General features: G+C 42.8%; 1 protein-coding gene across 1 annotated transcript in view; it reads left to right on the top strand.

Moving 5' to 3' along the window:
* Positions 1 to 10,967, top strand: part of ADAMTS8 (ADAM metallopeptidase with thrombospondin type 1 motif 8) — a 37,470-nt gene extending 26,503 nt beyond the window's left edge. Inside the window, exons 5-9 of the mRNA XM_075190565.1 lie at positions 540 to 838; positions 1,721 to 1,904; positions 2,645 to 2,817; positions 4,212 to 4,387; positions 6,080 to 10,967. Of these exons, the coding sequence (XP_075046666.1) occupies positions 540 to 838; positions 1,721 to 1,904; positions 2,645 to 2,817; positions 4,212 to 4,387; positions 6,080 to 6,815 (1,568 nt within the window). The 3' untranslated portion in view covers positions 6,816 to 10,967. The remainder of the gene's footprint in view (positions 1 to 539; positions 839 to 1,720; positions 1,905 to 2,644; positions 2,818 to 4,211; positions 4,388 to 6,079) is intronic.
* Positions 10,968 to 23,242: the final 12,275 nt, after the last annotated feature.

Below are 23,242 nucleotides of genomic sequence, written 5' to 3'. Positions count from 1 at the left end.
TTCCTACATTTTTCTGTCCCGGATTGCTCCCATTTTAATGTGACTGTTTTAGGGATTGAGAAGAGGGAGAGGACGGGGAGGACGGGGAGGACGGGGGAGGACGCAGTCTGTAGGGTGTACGGTTTTCTTGTCTCCTTGCACAACATAAATCTGTCATCTGAGTATAAGATTTTCTCCAGATATGTAACTTTTTTCACCAGAGTTGTTGGTTCAGAATAGAACAGGTGGTTTCTCTGTTCTCTGCAGAAACTGTCTGATAGCTACAGGCAATATATATTATATATATATATATATATTAGCATTTAGCACACAACCTAACATAACCTCTAAGTAACAACGTTTCATGCTGGGATATTTAATAACTAATTCCCAAAATAGTCACATAGGGGAGCCGGTAGCTGCTTTCACAGAACATCACATAACAAATGTAGCAAATGTCACATTGTTCATGTACAATATAATGTTGACAAAGTGGAGAAGTAGAGGAATTGTAGAGAATTGGGACTAACACCCTCTATTGTCTGCCTTCCCTACACAAGGAGACTGTTTATTGGATCCACCAGGGACTTCGCTTGACCTTCCACAGGACCTTCCTGGAACATCCGCTCGATATGACTTGGACAACCAGTGTCGCCAAGTATTTGGAAAACAGTTCTCCCACTGCCCAAACACCAGACAAGAAGACATATGTGCTCAGCTATGGTGTAAAGTCCAGGATGAGCACGTCTGCCACACCAAAAATGGCAGCCTTCCCTGGGCTGACGGGACGTCCTGTGGCGATCACCACGTCTGCTGGAACGGGATCTGTCAAGTGGAAGAGGAGGTTGTTAGACCTAAGGTAATGCAATGCGATGGTGTGGATGTTAAACTATTCATATTCACAGGTAAAAGATAAATTCCAGGTGTTACATACAATTACTCAACACAATCCTTACCAAGACAGGGCTTTTTATACTCTACCAATGTGAATGTAGTCAGTGACGACTGAAAGTAGGGAATACAGTAGGAAAACACATGCTCTTGATTTAGTCCGTATGTAATGAAATACGTTAGGAGGGCAGAGTAGAAGTATCAGTCAGCTGCGGAAGAAATACTACTCTGGTTCACTGGTTGGATAGGAGCCAGATGAGGACATTGGTCTGGTCCCTGTGATTGTGTCTGGTTCAGCCCTGGAGGGCAGCATGGTCCCCCAGCAGTGGGACAGGGATGGAGATCACCCCGCACTACTAGTCGAAGCTTTTCACATTGTGAGCGCATTTCCATCTATGGACACTTAGTTTATTGGTGAATGTTACTTTTTTTGTCTTTCTCATCCAGCTTCCATATAAAGATATGTTTTGAATGGTACTAATAGACTGATATTTATATCCTTTTTTATTTCATATTTGTGGTTCTGTTTCATTTGCACATTTATATTTAATGCACAATAATTAATTGTGATTTTATTAAGTTGTATATGAAAATAGATATATTCATATTCCGTTAACCTTACCCTGGGGTTATATGCAGAAATCTTTGTTTCATAGACTTTTCTTACAGTATATTTCACATCATATGAAAATGTCTTTGAATATGTTCCTAAACCTAGTCAATGTACTGTGTAGCATGCAATGCCCAGATTCTGTACACTGCCTGTAACATATACAGCGTACTAATGGCTGGTCTATTAGCCGATCATTCTTATACGTGTCAGCTTCAACATCTGTAATCTGTCCATCAGGAGCCGGTGGATGGAAACTGGGGCAGCTGGGGTTCTTGGGGAGAGTGTTCCCGCAGCTGTGGAGGAGGGGTACGCTTCTCCTATCGAGAGTGTAACCACCCTGAGCCCCAGAATGGAGGGAAGTATTGTCAGGGCCAGAGAGCCCTCTACGAGTCATGTAACACCCAGGAGTGCCCGCCACAAGGTGTGTATAACAGAGCCCCGCCACAATAATACACTTTAAAGGAATGTAATACACAAAGATTATTTAAGGTGTGAGTGGCACAGTTTAGTTGTTGCCGGAGGCAACAGGATGGATTATATGTCATTGTTTCATGTTGGATGTATGGACATCTTTTCAACATAAATATGATATTGCAGTATGTCAGTAACTCCATATACCGCAAATAAAGATTACGTCAACACACGGCATACAGTGTTTTATTTATCATATTCTATGTACGTAAAGAATATATGATTAACCGACACATGTAGATTTTGATGTATAATACATGTTAGGGGATCTGACAGAACCGTACGACTACACCAAATAATCTGATCATAGCAGAAGAGAATCATCAGCCCATCACAATGTAACACTATGCGATCTTATCTTGACCATTAAATAATAGTTTCTTTCCCACTCGTTACAATTGCTGTATAATTCAGTCGATTGTAAGACAATCATAATGTGTGTGGGTAGTTTCAGGAGTCAGTACAGCTGATCAATTGGCAGCCCCTGGGTTACATTCAACCATTCTAAGTATTCATGTGGCCCCAACTTCTATGCAAGCAACTATATATATATATATTCATGTACCCCTTCAAGAGAACACCCGCGCAACACTGGTCTACTGGGATTATACTGAAAGGACACATTGATTCTGATACACACATAGAACTTCTATTCTGATTTCTGATTTAATTTCTACTTCTGATTCCTAGAGAAGAGTTTCCGTGAAGTTCAATGTGAAAAATACAACACATATAACTATACAGACCGGCGCGGAAACCTCATAGAGTGGATTCCTAAGTACTCCGGTGTCCCCCACCAGGATCGCTGCAAGCTAATGTGCCGGGCACGTGGGGGGAGTGAATTCAAAGTCTTCCAGCCCAAGGTGAGCTTCCACTCTTGTTGTATCACATTAAATATCAACGTGTAACACCCTCTAAATACATAGAATGTCGGCTATTCTATAAGGAATTGTAAATTAGAAGCAACTTCCTCTATGAAAAGATACAAAGTGTGGGAAAAAATAGTAAAACAAGTGTTATCAGGAATGGGGCCCCTTGTTCCTCATGAGCGGAGTCACATTGAAGGGACAGTAAAGTAAGATGGAAGCTCAGGAGAGGGGCCCCTTGTTCCTCATGGGCGGGGTCTAGTTGGAGGGCCAGTAAGTGGGAAGCTGAGGAGAGGGGCCCCTTGTTCCTCATGGGCGGGGTCACGTTGGAGGGCCAGTAAGTGGGAAGCTCAAGAGAGGGGCCCCTTGTTCCTCATGGGCAGGGTCTAGTTGGAGGGCCAGTAAGTGGGAAGCTCAGCAGAGGGGCCCCTTGTTCCTCATGGGCGGGGTCTAGTTGGAGGGCCAGTAAGTGGGAAGCTCAGCAGAGGGGCCCCTTGTACCTCATGAAAGCTGTCTCATTGGAGGGTCAGTAAATATGACCTTTGTAGTGTGATGTTTTCTATGTCACAGCTTTAACGAGTACAATGTCATATTGGAGTGTAGTGTACATTAATTTGCTGAGATTTCTGTTCCATACAATCACTGTGATGACAAGTGACATTTGTATCTAATTATTATTATCATTTATTTGTATAGAGCCAGCACATTACACTGCACATCCCAGTGAATCAGTCATATCGGCTGTGCCCCACCGGATCTTATCCGACACGAAGGAAAATAAACTCTGTATTTGCTATCATTAGAGTCAGACACTGAATATTCCAGCTGGAAGACGTGAGAATATAGCTGGGGACCTTTAATCCCGGTGCCTGTATCACAGATCAGACTGACCGCTGGAATATTGCGGTATTTGTGGCTGACCCGCACTTTACAAGTCATATGTCCAATATTACTACAATTTGTATTCCCACATCCCGGGGTTAACAGCACCATGTAATAATCTGTACTAGTATACAGTGTGACCTCTACATTAGACACAACAGAATAACGCTAGACAAACAAATAAAAGTAAAGTAACAAACACGTCCAGCTCTTGTGCTCGGAACACAGGTGCATTCAGTGGAGACCGAGCTAAAATACGCAGTAACATCTGGAAACCATAAACACAACATCCAGCCCATAAAGGGGAACAGTTTGTAGAGCTTGTACCACTCACGTAAGTAATCTGCAATGTGTCAAGTTCACAATGTCTTTTTCAATTATACAGAAATGTCCTTCTCACAGCAGGAATTACATCAGCCTAAATGTGTCACTGTACGAGGCTAGACATAAACCATGGCGCTCGGGTTGTACATAAACTGATAAACAGTCTGATGTTTCTTCCCTGGTAGGTGGTGGACGGCACCTTGTGTGGGCCGGAGACCCTGTCTGTCTGTGTACAGGGTCAGTGTGTCAAAGCTGGATGTGATCACGTCTTATATTCTCCTAATAAACTGGACAAATGCGCTGTGTGCGCAGGAGATGGATCGAGCTGCAGGAAAATATCTGGATTTCTGGAAACGTCTAAGTAAGGCATTTAGTGTCCCGTCTATGGTCTGTTTATAGTCAGCAGCAGCCATGTGTGCCTCACACGTTCATAGCATAGTATAACAACATAACACAGGTATACATCATTAAGCTGTAACAATATCATGTTATATCTATTATTATTGATTATTTGTATAACACAAGGCTTTCCAGGGAATAATTATCAATCACACCAGTCCCTGCACCATTGGAGCTTACAATCTAAAATGCCTACAACACACACACTAGGCTCAGTTTTGTCAAATGCCAATTTATGTACCGGTATGTTATATTTTTTTTCTGATGGGTTCTCTGCACATTGAATTAATTTAAAACAAAAATACATTTGTTACTGCTTATCCTTAACACTGTATATCTGTGTATATCTAGCAAAATGAAAACATGAGGTATTGGTTCATATTTTGATCAAAACTTTTAAGCCTGCATCCCAGCGTCAAGGGCTCCTCATTATATGCAGGTCCTACACTGACCTATATGCTTTAAACGCCATTAAAATTGTAAAGCGCTACAGAATATGTTGGCGCTATATAAATAAATGATGATGATGATGATTAAAATGCAGTTAAAATCAGATTCACTCACCTTCCTGGTATAGGGCATTTATATGGCCATCCAGTTGGTACAATATATAATATGGGATTAACTAAGCACTGGCTTATTTGTTCTCAGTTGTTTTTTTTTTTAAAAAAAATATTGCCTGGTGTTGTATTAGCAGCTGTCCATCAAGTCTATTTAAGGCTCATTTGGGTGTGTCTCATAAGCCATCCCTTGCTAGATGTAAGCTCCTATACATAGCAGGTGAGTGCATCTGATTTTAATTGCATTTTAATGGTGTTTGAAGCATATAGGTCAGTGTCTGACCTGCATATAATGAGGTGCCCTTGACGCTGGGATGCAGGCTTAAATGTTTTGAACAAAATATGAACCAATACCTCATGTTTTTATTTCAGTAGCTACACACAGATATGCAGTGTTAAGGATAAACGCTGACAACTGTCTTTTTGTTTTATACATATATGGGCATTTATATTGCTATGCTGCTGGTACCATATTTAATATGATAATAACTGAGCGCGGGCTTATCTCAAATTAATTTAATCCTTTTCAAAATCTTGCATGAGGGGATTGGCATGCCTATTTGAGTACATAAGGTCGCGCACACAGACTAGATAAGGCTAGTAAGTATCTCTGTCCAGGGAATACTTATCAATCACTTTTAAAAGTTTAGCAATGAAATAGCCTCTCTGCAATAGATATATACGCAATATATGTACTCAATAGACAGAGAACCACTAGATCTCCCCCTGTTCTGGTACTGCAGGTCTCAGCATAACATTCCTGCATCTGTCTGGAAGAGCATTGCTGGAACTTGTAGTATTACACAACGTCTGGAGAGCCACAGCTTGTATACACCCTTAAAATAATCTACCAGGTCTAAGCTAGATATAATTATGAACATTTTCATGTCTGTAATAGCAAAAAAAAATGTCACCCACAGTTTGTAGTGATGTGGTCATGAATTTTATTTAAAAAAACAGTGGTCTTTTCTCAGACTGTGCAATTATACAATATGTTGGTCCAATAGACATTTATCCATATTACATTGTACTACATCTGAGCAAGTTGATACCTTACTGGAATTCATCAATTAATGGTACATGTCTGCAAACAGGTTTGGCTATATGGATGTCATCACCATCCCGGCAGGAGCCACAAGCATCGATGTAAAGCAGCGCAGTCACCGTGGAATCATATATGACGGCATCTACTTGTCCATCAAGAAAGCGGATGGAAGCTACATTCTAAATGGGGATTTTCTGGTGTCCTCCATTAAGCAGGATGTCCATCTAAGAGGAACAGTATTGATATATAGTGGCTCCAACACCACACTGGAGAGAATTCAGAGTTTCCGTCCTCTACCAGAACCACTGACGATACAAGTCCTCCGTGTAGTTGCAGAGTCCGTCCCACCCAAAATGAAATATACATTCTTCATTCCTAAGAATTTGCCATATGAACGACCAAAAGCCAAGGGTACAATTTCCCATAATCTGCTTAGACCATTATTAACTTCTCAGTGGTTTTTGGGAGACTGGTCTCAGTGTTCCAAGAGTTGCGGCTCTGGGTGGAAGAGGAGGACTGTAGAGTGCCGAGATATGGAGGGAGGATCTTCAGGCCAATGCCCACAAGAGCTGAGACCGGAGGACATCCGGGCTTGTGGGGACCTGCCCTGCCCAATGTGGAGAGCAGGTAGCTGGTCACATTGTTCTCAAACTTGTGGAGAAGGAATAAGGACACAGAGGGTCTTTTGTGTGGACTACACAGGGAAAGAGACAGAAGAGGATAATTGTGATCCAAGAAAACGTCCCAAAGGGGCAGCGGTCCCTTGCATGCTGGAGGAGTGCTAATGACAATAAGGGATCTTAGCATTGAGGCAGCTACAAATGTTGGTCCCGTTGCTGCTAGTGGACATATTTCTGTTGGCCCTTAGAACATTTGCTTCAGTAGAACATATGTGTAATCACACTCACTGCCAGCACTGTGTTTGGTTTATTACCACTTGTCTGGGCTTCAGATTTTACCAGGAAGAGGAATCTGAAAACCCGGCACTCAGCTGATGGACAACACATGCTACACTATCGAGTCCTGCAATCATCTGGTCTACGAAGCATCAAAGTACAGGCTCCATCAGCAGCAATGGGGGGGCACGTGTGCCCTGCTATATTAAAGATTGTGCAACGGAGACACACTCGGTGTGTCAGAAACAGGCTAGAAATCTACCTCACAAGAGTATACCTAACCTTTTGTATCAGCTCCATGTCCAATGTCTTCTCACAGATTCATCTATTGTTATTTGTGTACTTTTGATTTTGATCTTTGTTGCAAGGAGGTCATAGTTTGTGCTACAGGATGTTGAAACCTTGTTGCATAATGACTTCAGTGTACTTTCCCTCAGGCCAGCACCATTTGGGAGGAATGTGTTGTAAACTTGGTTTCATCACAAACTGAACCTTTATATAACCCTTTGTTTATCTTCTAGTAGAGAGGCATCATTGGAGAGATGGAATTTTACCGGTCCAGGAAAGTGATGCAAATGTGGCCATTATGTGATCTAGTATAATGACAATGTTTCTTGTGAATCTCATTAGCTGAGTGAACATTAATCGGCTTATTTAATACCTCAGTGCAAGCAGCACAAACAGGCCGTACTGCATAACAACCGGCCAGGTGTTCTACGTGTCCGTCATTTGCTCCATACTGCTAAATAAATATGTAGCTGTGTGGCCATCCTACCGTGTAATGTATAGAGCTGGGGACTTGCTTAGGGAGGGAGAACCTGGGTAACTTGGGAGGTGAAGTGGGCTCAGAAAGTGAAAGATCTGGTTTTGTGACTTGGCTCCGAAACACTTTATATTATACGTTTCTCAACTTAGATATCTTCTGAACTCTGAATAGCCTCTGGGAGGGAACGGGTGGAGAACATTCAGGTATCTGTTGGCCAAGGTTAAGAAAAATAGATGTTTCCTTTTGTGTACTGTAAGCGGAAGCTGCAAATCCTTCACCTGTTCATTTTATTTGCTGCGACTTCTGCAAATGCTTATTAGTAAATGGTTTACTTGGGATGTCTGCCAGTGATTATTACTGAGGGCAAGACGGGAGCCGTTGTATTGAGGCTTGTTCAGTGCTTTTCAAGCGGCCTCTTTCCTTGTTCTTCTCTGGGATTTTTCCCCACAATGCAAAAGAAAAAACGGATAACTTTTTAAGTATGTTTTTCTTGCAGTTGCTGTATCTCCAGATCATTGAATAAATGGAAAATAGACAGAAAATGCAGCGCAGCTCAGTGAGGTTACACAATGCTATATATTCACAGTCACTTATATAAAGGAGAATTTCCAGTTAGTCTCCCTTCCGGGAGCCCCGGGAGCTGCCACTGAAGCACTTTTTCCTGGATCTCTTCCATTTCTGTGAAACAGGTCCCAGCTCATCCTGCTGGTACTGTACTAATTGCCTCAGCGGGCACTTCCCAGTGCTCCATTAAGGGGATGAAGTGGCTTTAATTAACCCTTAATGTATAAACGGGACTGCTCACCCCTGGTTAGCTGAACAAGGACTGTGTGACAAATGGTCCCAATCATATATATAAATACTGGGGACTGCATAGAGCATCTGCCGGGCTCCCTAATAAATCACTGGAAGTGCCTCTTGTAGACTGGTGCCCGGGGGCAGATATCGCCTTCTTCCCATCATTGCTAAACCCCCGAATGGCACCATAGGAAACACTTTTATTATTTTTCATCCAGTATCTGTAGTTAAAATTACCATATCACTTTCCTGGATTGTGACACAATTGAGATTATAGTTTACAGTATATCCAGGTGACGTCCTCTCCTACACTATAAGCAGATGCTCATCTGCTGCCTAGTGTAACTTTACCTGCTATAAGGGATCCAGGGCTGTTCTTCCCACCTTGCCCCAGGTGTTGCAGTCTTACAGGAGGAAGCGCAGGTGCCCTCCCTGCCTTAGCAGTATGGTGATTGATAGTGAGTGGAGAAAGACAAGGTATTGCCCCATTCCTGCCCCTAATCCTCTATATTGTTCCTTTCTGGACAGCTCCGCCCTTTCATCCACTGTGAACTTATAAACTGACTGAGCAACTTCCACTTCTGTATTGTTGGTTTGAGAGGCATGTTGGTGTCAGTAGCTGATGGGGAGTGCTGGTGCTGTATTGTCATTTGGGGGCTTCTTGGGGTACCCCTTGGTAAGTAAGTTCTCAATTTGAAAACACATCTATGTATGGCCCAAAAACAGGGACTCTCACTGCGTTAGGAGCTTCTATTAGCAGAAGTTCCGTGACGTGGCGGGTGGCTTATCATACATTTGCAAGTGTGTGTAACTGGGATTTCTGCACTTTTATGTACAAGTAGAATAGTGGCTCTTTTACTGGTTCACAGTGGGGGCTGCTGGGGGATTTGCTCTGTAATTTTTCCTTGGATAACCCCAACCTTTCATGAACCTATAAATTGATTGAGCAACTTCCATTTCTGTATTCCTACTCCTCTCACTGACAGTCACCGACCCACTAAGACAGTGATTATAGGAACTCATGTCGCCCTGGGCTTCTTCCTGCATTCAATTATTGTATAGTGTCCCTGTGACCCGAGAAGGGGAGGGGGAGTATCAAGCACCGCCTCCTGCTGTATAAGGGGGTGGAGTGATGGTCGGTAAAGGACAGCTAAACCTAAAAATAAAAGTTACCTTATGTAATTGCTAGTAGCACTCACCAATAGTTATGTAAATGTTTCCATACCTTGAGATGTTTGTGAATGTTTCCAATAGCTGTCTATTGTCCTGGGTGTAGTGCACCTTTAAGGAGCGCACTCAATGTCTGACGGTAACCACCGCCTACAACACAAGTAGGCAGACACGTGATTGGCGCCAGCTGCCTTCCCTCCCGGTACCTCACATCTGAGGCCGCTGTTGTGAATTTACTGGGAAGACTAAAATAGATTTGTTGTGCAAGAATCTTCATCTGCTACTTGCCAAATATGTGTTACAGTTACAGTCTGACACATGTCCTCTTGTGTTCCAGGACAAATCAATTCATCGCATTGGAGAATAAATACGTATTTACAATAGGAGAGGTGTCCTAACAAAGCCCTATTATGTTTAATGTTATATAGTGTAAGAAGGTGAACGCTTCCTATCAGTAGAAGGAATCACACACAATACACTCCTCTAACCATATGAAAGGACGTAATACTGAGCACTCAGTCTATCAGCAGCCCCTTCAATCCGATCATTGCCAATACAGCAACTACAATGACTGTGTTGTTTATATCTAGAGATCGGATAATTTGAGATGTTCCTCTGGGTGGGGTGGCTCTGCAATTTCTCTCCACAACAGCTGGAAAACATGTGGGATTTCTGTGCAAATTTCCAAACAGGCTTCCAAGTGTGGGAATAATTGTGTATGGAGAGCTGGCCCGAGGGTTACGTGACATGGCCAGTGGTCATCCCAGTGCATTAACCTCTAGAGTGCTGCAAAATCCCAGCTGTGCTCCCTCTGGACTGACAAGGGGAGATCCCGCTTCTAGTCTTACATGCCGTAACCCCTATAAAGCTCCAGAAAATGACGTCCTGCCATATATTGGCCTAATACTCAGAATGTAGTCAGACATGATGGAATCCAGTAGATCCCTCAGCTTGTGCCACGGTCAGTGTGGATGAACCTCGCTCTCTATGACAATGAAAACGTTTATATGTATTAATGGTGTTTTATAACCACTTGTACTGACGTCTTTCAGCTTGTGTGAGTGGCTTACGGAGGCAGCACCCTCTATGAGGCATTAGGATAATGACACAGAATAGGAGATCTCTGTCCGTCACTTGCTGCCTGTCTCCTATTCCACTGGTATCACTGAGATAAGGCCTAGAATGTATTTATCCTGCTACATCTGGATGTGTCTATGACAAATAGCACCATTTCTAAACCCAACCTATGTAAGCAAGAACAAACCTGTATAAATATCAATAAAACTTTCTAATTTTGTAGAAACAAAGTGTCTATTTTCTCCTTTGTGACATGATTGTGTCTCTCTCCGGCTGCGTTTCCCTGGACGTATGATCTCTTGTTAACAACACTTCTTCATGTTATATTTCTTTATCTGCGTGCAGAGGCGTAGAGAACTATGTGTGCTTCAGTTCTCACACTGAGAGACATACATTTGTATTAGTGTTTGTAATTAACTTTCCACATAAAACAAGTACAATTTTGGAGAGTATTTGTAGCACAGATATAACGATATGGATGGAAACCAAGTGTCCCAGAGTTTTAGGGACCGTTCCAGGCTTTTTAACTAGACGGGTCTCCTTCACATCTTAAGGGGTATATTTACTAAACTGTGGGTTTGAAAAAGTGGAGATGTTGCCTATAGCAACCAATCAGATTCTAGCTGTCATTTTGTAGACTGTACTAAATAAATGACAGCTAGAATCTGATTTGTTGCTATAGGCAACATCACCACTCTTTCAAACCAGCAGTTTAGTAAATATACCCCTTAGGGTCATTTGTCTGGGTTGACAATTTTTTATTTAGTTTCAAATATAAACGAACTATAGGGGCCTGTTTTTATTATACAAAAAATAAAAACAATCTAACATTCTAGGTCAGCTACACTCTCTGATAAAATGTACCTAACAACTGAATTAAACAAAAATGTAATCCTGCAGTACAAATAGAATCCAATGTTTGTGGATTTAAGTTTGAACACCAGTGAACAAGGGAATTTATTTTCAGTGAAGGTAATGTTGGATACAATCTACTAGTCCGTCTGTCTGGCCACAATTAAAGAGCATATACTTTTATACACCGATAATGCTGGTGGTTCCCTGTGTAATGATTGACCACTTACTAGGCTCAGATTCAACAGGGAAAATATTATTTTGCTGTCATCTCTCCCACATCACCGTTAAAGTTTGTCACAAGACCCAAAATTTGGGTGTGTGGTTCTAGCTGACATTTGCATGCTTAAAGCTCAATTTGATGCCTCCACCAAGGAAGACGTACCTCAAATGTATTTATTTGGAATTAATTATTTTTGCTACTATTTATAATTCTTGCCCAACTCCCAAGTGTGGATCCCTTTGGCTGTCCTTAAATATTGTACCAAGCTGTAAAACTACAAATCTCTTACCATGAGCAGGGGGCATAACTAGAACTTTGGGGGGCCCATAGTACCTCCCTCACACTGACTCAGATAGAGAAGCACCTTCCTCACACTGACTCAGATAGAGAAGCACCTTCCTCACACTGGCTCAGATAGAGAAGCACCTGCCTCACACTGGCTCAGATAGAGAAGCCCCTTCCTCACACTGGCTCAGATAGAGAAGCGCCTCCCTCACACTGGCTCAGATAGAGAAGCACTTGCCTCACACTGGCTCAGATAGAGAAGCGCCTCCTTCACAATGGCTCAGATAGAGAAGTCCCTCCATCACACTGGCTCAGATAGAGAAGCGCCTCCCTCACATTGGCTCAGATAGAGAAGCACCTCCCTCACACTGGCTCAGATAGAGAAGCACCTCCCTCACATTGGCTCAGATAGAGAAGCACCTCCCTCACACTGGCTCAGATAGAGAAGCACCTCCCTCACAATGGCTCAGATAGAGAAGCACTTGCCCCACACTGGCTCAGATAGAGAAGCGCCTCCCTCACAATGGCTCAGATAGAGAGGTCCCTCCATCACACTGGCTCAGATAGAGAAGCGCCTCCCTCACATTGGCTCAGATAGAGAAGCGCCTCCCTCACACTGGCTCAGATAGAGAAGCGCCTCCCTCACACTGGCTCAGATAGAGAAGTGCTTCCCTGACACTGGCTCAGATAGAGAAGTGCTTCCCTGACACTAGCTCAGATAGAGAAGCACCTCCCTCACATTGGCTCAGATAGAGAAGCACCTCCCTCACATTGGCTCAGATAGAGAAGCACCTCCCTCACACTGGCTCAGATAGAGAAGTGCCTCCCTCACATTGGCTCAGATAGAGAAGCGCCTGCCTCACACTGGGTCAGATAGTGTTGAAAGAGCATAATAGTGATTTATTATAGAACTCTCAGCAGCACTCTGATTTAGGTGCAAGTGTCACCTACATACAGAGGCAGCCATTTTGTTACCTAAACCAATATTGACGTTATGACACTCTATTAATTCACTATGAACAAGTGACATAACTGAGGCACTGGTTCCTAGAGAACTATTTGCTGCATTCTCAAGAAATCTTGGTTCATCCTACAAAATGACTTCCAGGTACACAGTTAAACTTTGCTGGTATTTCAGGTATATTGTCAAATAGTGACACTAATTGCTCTATAATGTGCTATGCAGCAAGATGTCTCCTGTTGATCAGTAGTGTGAGATTTTAGGGGTTCAAGCTATACAGACTTGTCAAGAAAATGTTAAAACTCAAATTCAAATTAACTTTGAGACCATTAATTTACCCCACTGAGAATGACTGTTCTAACCCTGTTAGAAAAAAACCTGTTAGAAAACAGTCATTTGGGAAAGGGGGACATGACAGAAACTTATAATTATATCAAGGGATTTAAGAAGGTATAGAAGGGAAACATTCTACAAAGGAAGAGAAGTACTAGAACACGAGGACATGAACTGACACTGGAGGGAAGTAGGTTTAGAGGAAATGTGAGGAAAAACTACTTCACAGAAAGGGTAGTGGATAAGTGGAATAGCCTCCATCAGAGGTGGTAGAGGCTGATACAATAGAGCAATGTAAACATGCTTGGGATAGACATAAGAATATCTTTACAAAGAACTAAGGATCAAGTAGGGGTTTGAGGTTACTATAGGCTAAAAAATGGACAGACTAGATGGGTCAAGTGGTTCTTATTTGACGTCAACTTCTATGTTTCTATGTAATGCTGTTTGGAAATGCCTTAGGGGTATATTTAATAAACTGCGGGTTTGAAAAAGGGGAGATGTGGCGCAATCAATCAGATTCTAGCTGTCAATTTGTAAAATCTACTAAATAAATGATCATTTGGACCTGATTGGTTGCTATAGGTAACATCTCCACTTCTTCAAACCCGCAGTTTAGTAAATATACCCCTTAGTCTCTTTTAAAACTATAAAGTTTGCACAAACAATTCAAATCTCCTACATTGTAAATCACAACCAGCCTTGTTGTTGGACTCACCTGTGTTTTATCAACATTTTCCTTCCCTCGTCCTGCCAGGAACAGAATCCACTGGAAGACTGTATTCAATTACAGCTGTGTTTCCCACTGTGATCCTCAGGGACCACGAGCAATGCACATTTTCAGGATAGCCCAGTATAAGCACAGCTTGGCTGATGGTTATTTTATTATTTGTACAACTGAGAACTAAAGGGATGGGAGGAAGAGTGCAGGATTGTTATAATCTCAGTAAAGGGTCATATAGGTGATCCCTGGGGCAATAAGGCATTTTTATCTCTGTTAATCAGAGCTATAAAGAGCAGTGCCCCTCAGTGGGATATTTCCAAGACATATTTGTCAAAAGATGAAAAGCGCATGTTTTTACCGGTGATGGAGCTTTATATCTCTTCACCCTAAAGCGCCTGATTGTATAACTAGCGATATATAGCGCATAAAGTGCACAATTATTTTTAGCCAGTCCAGAACCGGAGCATACGCCATGGAACGCAGCAATGTCCAATCTTCCAGTGCAAAGGAATCTTACTGCTGCCTATGATTTTAGTGGTGGACCGTGGAGGGGACGGGGTATAGGCACATAGTCCATGTACAGTCAGGGTGTGCCAAGCTTCAGCACACACAGCAGTGTCCACCTGAAGGGTACTGGGCATATGCCCATAGTCCATGTACAGTCAGGGTGTGCCAAGCTTCAGCACACACAGCAGCGTCCACCTGAAGGGTACTGGGCATATGCCCATAGTCAATGGACAGTCAGGGTGTGCCAAGCTTCAGCACACACAGCAGCGTCCACCTGAAGGGTACTGGGCATATGCCCATAGTCAATGGACAGTCAGGGTGTGCCAAGCTCCAGCGCACACAGCAGTGTCCACCTGAAGGGTACTGGGCATATGCCCATAGTCAATGGACAGTCAGGGTGTGCCAAGCTCCAGCGCACACTCAGCAGTGTCTGATTCAATCTTAGGGCATCTCAAAGGTACCTGTTTTTCTGTTCAGCTACAGGTCGGGTGAAAGTGCTGATTACTAGTGATGACAGTCTCGTATACATGCTAGAACATGTGTTTGCAATCAGGAACAACTGTAAAAATGTAGAGTAGACATTAACTACATCATAATAAATGTATTTCATGGGATTTTCTTTTCTTTTTTCTTGTAAACTTTTATTTTTTAATGTTTTGTCAGTAATGACTATATTATTATTAACAGGTGACATCAATTGAATAGTTTTTATATTTTTTATGTGCATTCTTTTGAGACTTTATATTCCACATATGTATTGGACGCATCCTCTTTTGTCTGCTAGAGCAGAGCGGACCTAGACCCGTATACATCACCAGACGTATCTTCACTTTCGCTGCTTGCGGAATACGGGCGTGCGCATATCAGATGCACGTGTGTTTTTAAAGAATACACATTACGTTTGTTTTGTATTTGGTAATGAATGAGGCCCTGAATGGTTAGTGCCAGCGATATAACAGCTAATGCCACCAGTCACCACTGCTGGCTGTAAGATTTACCAGCTTCTGCCAGCGATATCATCCCTATGCATTAGCATTGGTGACTCCATGTGCAGGGAGTAAGGGAAGGAGACAGAAAAATCTGTGTCTGCAACATACAGTGCTGGATGGAAGAATGTAAGTGTGGGGGAGTTCTTAATGTAATGTGGTTGGGGGGCATGAGCTTTCAATTTAATTATGGGGTGAGGGTGAGGGCTATTCATGTAATGATGGTGTGATGTTGGTGGCTAGTAATTTCATGGTGGGTTTTTGGTAGGGCGACTTAGGGAGAAATAGACTATTGTTTAAATGTGCACAATATTATATTAATATCAGGGCTGGTTGAGGAGGAAGGTCTATAATGTTCACTCGTTGCTTGGCTTTCTATATTTCATATATTATTATTATTATTATTATTAATATTTATTTATAAGGCGCCACAAGGCATCCGCAGCGCCGTACAGAGACAAACAAAACTACAACACAATGGGAGACAGCACAGTACAGTAAACACAGCAACTCAGTAAGCTCAATGCACAGCTAGAGAGGGCGGGGAAGGGGGAGGGAGGATCCGCAAACGACGGGGCCCAAGAAGGAGGGCGCGGAAGACAGGGAGACCCCCAGGGGGGAGGAAGGAGCGAGAGTGGACGTGGGGTGGAGGACCCTCGAGGAGGAGGGCTAAGTAGCTGGAGAGCAGAGTTAGAAGTGGTGGAAACAGGAGGAGAGATGGCCCTGCTCAGAGGAGCGTACAATCTAAGGGGAGGGGTGGACAGACAGAGAGACGCAGGGGAGAGAGGGAGAGTAGGGGGACGGAGGCAGAAGATAAGGTAGGAAGTTAAGTGGGAGACAGAAAGGCTTTAAGAAAAAGGTGGGTTTTTAGGGCCCGTTTGAAACTGGACAGATTAGGGGAAGTTCTGATGGAGGGAGGGAGCTTGTTCCAGTGGAGGGGGGCAGCGCGGGCGAAGTCTTGGATACGCGCGTGGGAGGAGGTTATAAGGGGGGAAGAGAGGCGACGGTCAGAGGCAGAACGGAGAGGGCGGGATGGAGCATGAATAGAGAGGAGGGTGGAGATGTAGGGCGCAGTGGAGTTGGCGAGGGCCTTGTAGGTGTGTGTGAGGAGCTTAAAGAGGATTCTGAAGGGGAATGGGAGCCAGTGAAGGGCTAGGTAGAGGGGGGAGACAAAAGAGGAGCAGCGAGAGAGGAAAATAAGCCTAGCTGCAGCGTTAAGGACGGAACGAAGGGGATCGAGATGAGAGTGGGGGAGGCCAGTGAGGAGGAGGTTGCAGTAGTCCAGGCGGGAGATGAACAGAGAGTGGATAAGGCATTTGGTGGCATCTTGGGAGAGGAGGGGCCGGATGCGAGCGATGTTGCGCAGCTGGAAGTGGCAGGATTTAGCAATAGAGAGGATGTGGGGGCCAAAGGAGAGAGAGGAGTCGAGGATGACACCAAGGCAGCGAAGTTGGGGGACAGGAGAGATAGAGGTAACTTTAATATATGTGTAACTTTTCAACACAGGGCTTCAACACCAATGCTGTGAACATTTGATGATCTAGAAGATGTTCCTCTGTTCTTGCCAACTGGAAAATTGGGGACATATGGACAGACAGGAGATATAGATTGATGAAAAAGGCACTGTGACCTCCAAGAGATTATATCACTTCCCTTTCTGAAATGTTTCTATAACAATGTCTGCGGAGCTTACCTGATATGCGCCATAACCCCAGTTTTGAGCAAGTGCACCTACATTTCTGCCAAATTGCCTATTTTCGTGGAACAAGACGGTGGCAATGTAGGAGGAGCAAAAGTTTGCATGTGTCGCGGGAAAAAGTTTTGGCGTTCAAGATTTCCTTTCGTGGAAGATTGTTTGGAATAAAACAAATGGATGTAGAGGGGGATTTTTTAAGTGTGCTCATTATTGCTTCACTCTCATTTCATTTTTGGACCAGCTCAGAGTTGATGGTCATTGCGTCGCACCCTGTGCTTTAAATAGGACACTTTCTGCGCCTCAATGTTGCACTTTGGCGGTGATATGAAGGTGTCTCCTGAAAGCGTAGTGTAGCTGAGCTCCATAATGTACCCTGAGCTGACCATCCGTGCGCTACAGAAGTCATTCTATGTGCACAGAGAGAGCTATCCATCAGTGAAGGCCAACATGTATGTAGTGGTCGGGATCAGCCATGGCCAACACATCAGTGTCTATGGGATGGAAGTGTCACTCAATATGACAGTAAATCGGGGAACTTTAAATGTATCTACAATTCTATTTTAACTTGTCACATGTCCCATGTTAGATCCCTCTTACAAGCAGTCTCTGCTGAGATGCCAGAATACAAGTTTAGTACAAGACGCTATGTGAATGTGCTGCTGTGGTGCCCTGTGCCAATTCTCTGTTGAAATAAAAAGGGCACTTTGCATACCACGGTTCTGGAACATGTGGACTTTGCATACGGTTTGGTAGCTCTGAAGTCATTAAATGCATTTGTACATCTTGGCACATTGTCCTATATATTATTTATACAGTCAACAGGTACAGCTCAGAGGACAAGTGCACAACGCCACACACACACACACACACACACACACACACACATGTGCCAAGCCTATTAATACACCCACATGCATAGTCAGACTATATGAGGAAATTAAACTGTACTGTTAATGATACACACACTCCAGCCTGATAAGCTCCTGCCATTGACATGTTGTATTAACACCTCCATTTTATCCACATGATATTCTCAAGTGACTGACCTATAATTGTTCTCTGCATAATATAACAAGGGCAGCAGAACTAACTGCCTCTCTTGCACTTGATAAGGTAACTGTAGCTGCTGTGATGGGATGGACAGACCTCTTCTATAGAACAGACACTAAACGTACCATCAAATCTAAAAAACATTTCCATAAAAAAACAACGCAACTTTCTGTAGAGAATGTGTTTGAAAACCTCGATAGTGTTAACATTACCCAAGTGAAGTAACTATTATCATTTTCACGTAGAATTTGGTGGGAAAAAAATATATGAAAAGTTCCTTTATTGAGGTCCTACCAAAGCCTTGATTGTGGCTGTCCTCATACATATAATTATACCAGTGGACAGATGGGCTGATAATCTTCCGAGGACTGATTGGTTGATGGGTTACAAGGCAGATCCAACGGGAATCTCCCTTCCTGCAGCAGTCCAAATGGAAATGACAAATCAGTGATCTGTACTGACGGCCGCGATGTGACATAAAACAGCAACGACTCCAATAGCTGGTGGTGTTATCATGGTCATTAACCTGCATCTTCCAGTACCATAAAAGATACGCGTCTAAGAAGCGTATCCGGGGTATAATTGTGTTACATCTCCGCGGAACGTGCTACCCTTATGTGTACACACTCTTACTGTACTCAACTAACGTTTGCCGTCCCGATTCCCGATAGTAAGTACAACATGTAATGGAATGCAAGTCTAAAATATGCACAAATCTAAGTATGGACGCATCATGAGCAGTACGGAAGTACGTATATTCACGCCACAAGGAAGGACTTATGTCAAACTCTACAAATCATTGTGAAAATATGAACAGATATGAATCAAGGCATGTGAAGAGTCCTGCTCAGCACAGTGAAACAGCAAGAGATAAAGACCGTCAGTCACCATTGGAGTAATGGTTATTTAATCAACTTGATAGTAAAAAAACTCTTGCTTGGAGAGTGTCCAGTAAGAAGCACAGCCACCAGGAGGCGCTCCCTCTATTCCCCAAATCAGCGCATCGCGGAGGACGACAGCGGTAGAGAGCCAAAGCTCAGCCCAGTGACTCTTCTGGTTGTACGTCTATTATCATAAAAATAATGAAATAATTATGACCTGTCTTCTCTCAGTGAATCCATGTCTTCTAGCTCTTCCAACGAAGTCTCTCACGCTGTGAGATTGTCGCATAGATCGGATGCGGGGAACAAAGGATAATTGTGAGTGAAGGATTACACCTAGACAGCGAGCTTGCAGGGTGGGATTTATGGTCATGTTATCAATAGAAATAGAAATGTCAGGCAGGAAACTTCTATTGTTGGGTGGGAATATTATTAATTCTGTTTTTGAAAAAATAAGTTTGAGTTGGCGAGAGGACATCCAAGATGAAATGGCAGAAAGACAGTCAGTAACGCGAGACAACACAGATGGTGAGAGATCAGGAGAGGATAGATACATTTGTGTATCATCCGCATGGAGGTGATACTGAAATACAAAGGAGCTTATTAGTTTTCCTAGAGAAGTGGTTTAGATAGAGAATAGCAGAGGACCTAGGACTGAGCCTTGTGGTCTCCAACTGATAGGGGAAGCGGAGCAGAGGTGGATCCAGAGAAAGCTGTCCAAGAATGATTCAAATCTGTCCTGAATTTTATTATTTCCATCCAAATATGAAAACAGACGGTGACCGGTATTATGGTCATCGCACGATTGTTCTAATAGCTGCATGTGTGATCAGTCCAAACACTTAACGCGTGTCTCCTCAGCTTAATACTATTGCAGAATTCAGACTATGGATTGGATTAAAACCTTAAACTACATAGAATAATTGGCTGTTTTTGAAATAAAAATGTGTCAGAAATAACCAAAATGCTCAGAACAAATGAAACCTAAAAAATCATAACACACAAGGATGGGGACATTATATCACAGGCCCAATAACCATAAAAACAATGTACAGGAGGGTTAAACATTATACATTAATAAATACATTGACTTGGGTGTCTATTAGCCAAATGAGCTTGGCTGCTGTGAACATTACACAGCCACTTAACCCCACCAATTAAGGTATATTGTGGGTTACCTTACAAATGGATGTATAAGAGAAAATGTGCATTTTCCTCTTGCTTATATGGATTTCAATTATATTCTGGTGCAATAAATGCCATTTAACTGCTTCAGCACCTGAGATCAGAAGTGGGATCCGTCCTACTATACATATCTGGGCTGTAGCATCGGAATGTACTTTATAAACAGTTTCTTAATCAGGGTGGATGTTGCAACCCCCCCCCCCCCCCACCACCCCTCACCACCTCTGGAGAAGGTCCCAAATTCCTCTCCCAATTCACTTTCATGTTGTACCTGGGAGGGAGTAGATGAGCCAACGAGCATTTTGTATCATAATCACATCATACCTATGCGGGTGAGTAACTGAGCGGCACGATATTAATTTGAAGGAAGACATATCTTGTAGGACATGGTCAGGAGGAAGCGGGAGAAGGAAGTACCCGATTAGAATAAATTCGACTGGTTGCAGTGGTAGCAAGAGAAATGTTTGCTAAATATCAGAAAGGGTACTTTATTATTATTATTATTAATAATTTTTATTTATAGGGCGCCACAAGGTGTCCGTAGCGCCGTACAGGGACAAACAAGTTACAGTACAAGGTGAGACAGCACAGTACAGTAAACAGTAAGCACAGTAACTCAGTAAGCTCAATGCACAGCTAGAGAGGGGGGGTGGAGGGAGGGAGGATCCGCAACCAACGGAGCCCAAGAAGGAGGGCGTGGAAGACAGGGAGACCCCCAGAGGGGACAGGGGGGGGGGGGGGTGGAGGGTACCCCAATTTCTCTGTTTAGTTAAATTTACCTCCATATTGGTGACCTGCTTGGATCCAATTGGTGAAAGTAGATAGTGAACAGAACCTGAGGAAAAACCCGGGTTATCCCAAAGTGAGTTGTTGGGAGAGAGTCAGTGTAGGAAGCACCAAATTTGATCAAATACAAGTCCCAAATTTTAATTTTATATTATTTATATTGAATTCAAGATATTTCTATGCATGTGTGAATGACCGCTGCATTTATGTTATAGCAATGAATTAAGAGCTGGTTTCGCCATTATACTGGGTTTTACTAGCTCAAGAGTTGCTTATTTAGTAAGTTGTCCAGATAAAGGCAAGACAATTAGTTGGTGACTAAACCACAAAAAAAGGTGTAAAACAGAAAATAGATTTCCAAAATATTCTCGTAACAAAATAGTTTTTATCCCACTTCTCTCATCTGGAATGTTGTTGCCTCTACAGTAATGATTACATGGAGAGCAGCCGAGAACAAGGCATGAGATCATGATGGATGAAGTACAGCTTTAACGAAGATGCCTTTGCCGTGCCAACTCTCCCATGCCACCGAAAACGCTGTAAGACACAGTGAGTGCTGGTGGGTGCTGTTTGTACATAGAGCCGGATCTCAACAACTAAGCTCCTATAAAGAAGGAGGGAGCTGGAATGACACTTGGCTAAAATAGGATGGATTATAGTCCTGTCCTGGGGTGACTGGCTGCTAAATACCAACAGCCTGCTTCTCGCAACTGACCCTGAGCAACTTGGCACCCGAGCAAATGTTAAGGAGATGACTTCATTTCAGTATTACTTTATTTGCCAGCAGCTAAAGTCATTAACCCCTCTCCTGCTGTAGTGCCAGAGCATGAGATTGCCGGATAATGTTGTCTTGGAGTAGCTGAGCTTTATAGAGGTGACTTTATGCATTGGTCAATACTACAATTCTGGCCTAAACACCTGCCAGATTGGGCACAATATTTCTTTAGACGCATGCAACACGTTTCCCCAGTTAGCTAATTATGCCTTTATAGTACCTTGTTATTTTATTTCCTAAAGTCCTCTCTGACCTGATAAGATTCACCCGCAACACAGCCTCCATCTCAGCAATTATCAAGAAGTTGATAATTGTCCAGAGCAATGAAAATGAAGCGTTTTTAATAATCAAAAGCTTTGCCACATGGTGGCGAGCCAAGTCGTCTGCTTTATACAATGTGCTCTAATTATTATAGCACCTGATAAGGGGCTGCTAGTATGTTCGCTCCACTCAATCCATCATCATTCTGTTGTGTAGAAGGATCCTTGGGCACAATCATTGTAACCACTGGCAGCTCTCTGTATACAGACATAAGGATTGTACTTGTAGACTGTTTGTGTACATAGAAGTCAGACACTTTATTTCACACTTCCCAGGTCAGGTTATGATGTGTTAGGGTTAGACTAACTGCGGGAAGAAATATTAAAGCTTAGTCTTTGAAACGGAAAAGGAACAACTTGTTCAGACCTGAGCAGAGCCATCAATGTGTATGACGTACACTGACTTATTTATAATATTATTGTCCCATAAAGGCTCCATCGACTATCGTAGGTCACCCGTTTTGAGATCTTCCCTATATTGATACCTTAATAAGTATTATAAGAAGTAGCGGTAATCAGGAAGCTAGCACACTAAGTGCATGGTGAAGTATTCTAAAGTGCTCTAGTTGATAGATAATCATGGAGTTGCTCTCTGTGACAGCTATAACCCACAATACAAAATGCGTTGGGTACTCAGTGTTTGCAGTTATAATGGGCATTTCTCATACAAAGCTTGAAATTCAATTCTATATCTTGCTCATTGTCAGAAGAAAGTACTTTGGTTTCACCACTAGAAAGGGATCTGTAGTCTGAATGATATTATTTTTATTATTATCTTTACAATGAAGGGTTTTAGGAGACTGATGTGAAAGATGTATTTCAGACTTGAAAAAGAAGACAATCCCAAACAAGTGTTTTAGTTACGATAAGGAACAGTAATAAAAGCAAACGATTTCATACGTCAACAAATCCAAATCATACTAAATATTCCTCAACCCAAC

This window comes from Mixophyes fleayi, chromosome 11 (genome assembly GCF_038048845.1).
Source record: "Mixophyes fleayi isolate aMixFle1 chromosome 11, aMixFle1.hap1, whole genome shotgun sequence".
In the NCBI taxonomy this organism is placed as follows: domain Eukaryota; kingdom Metazoa; phylum Chordata; class Amphibia; order Anura; family Limnodynastidae; genus Mixophyes; species Mixophyes fleayi.
Note: the sequence above shows the minus strand (reverse complement) of the source record. Positions and strands in the feature narration are given on the sequence as shown.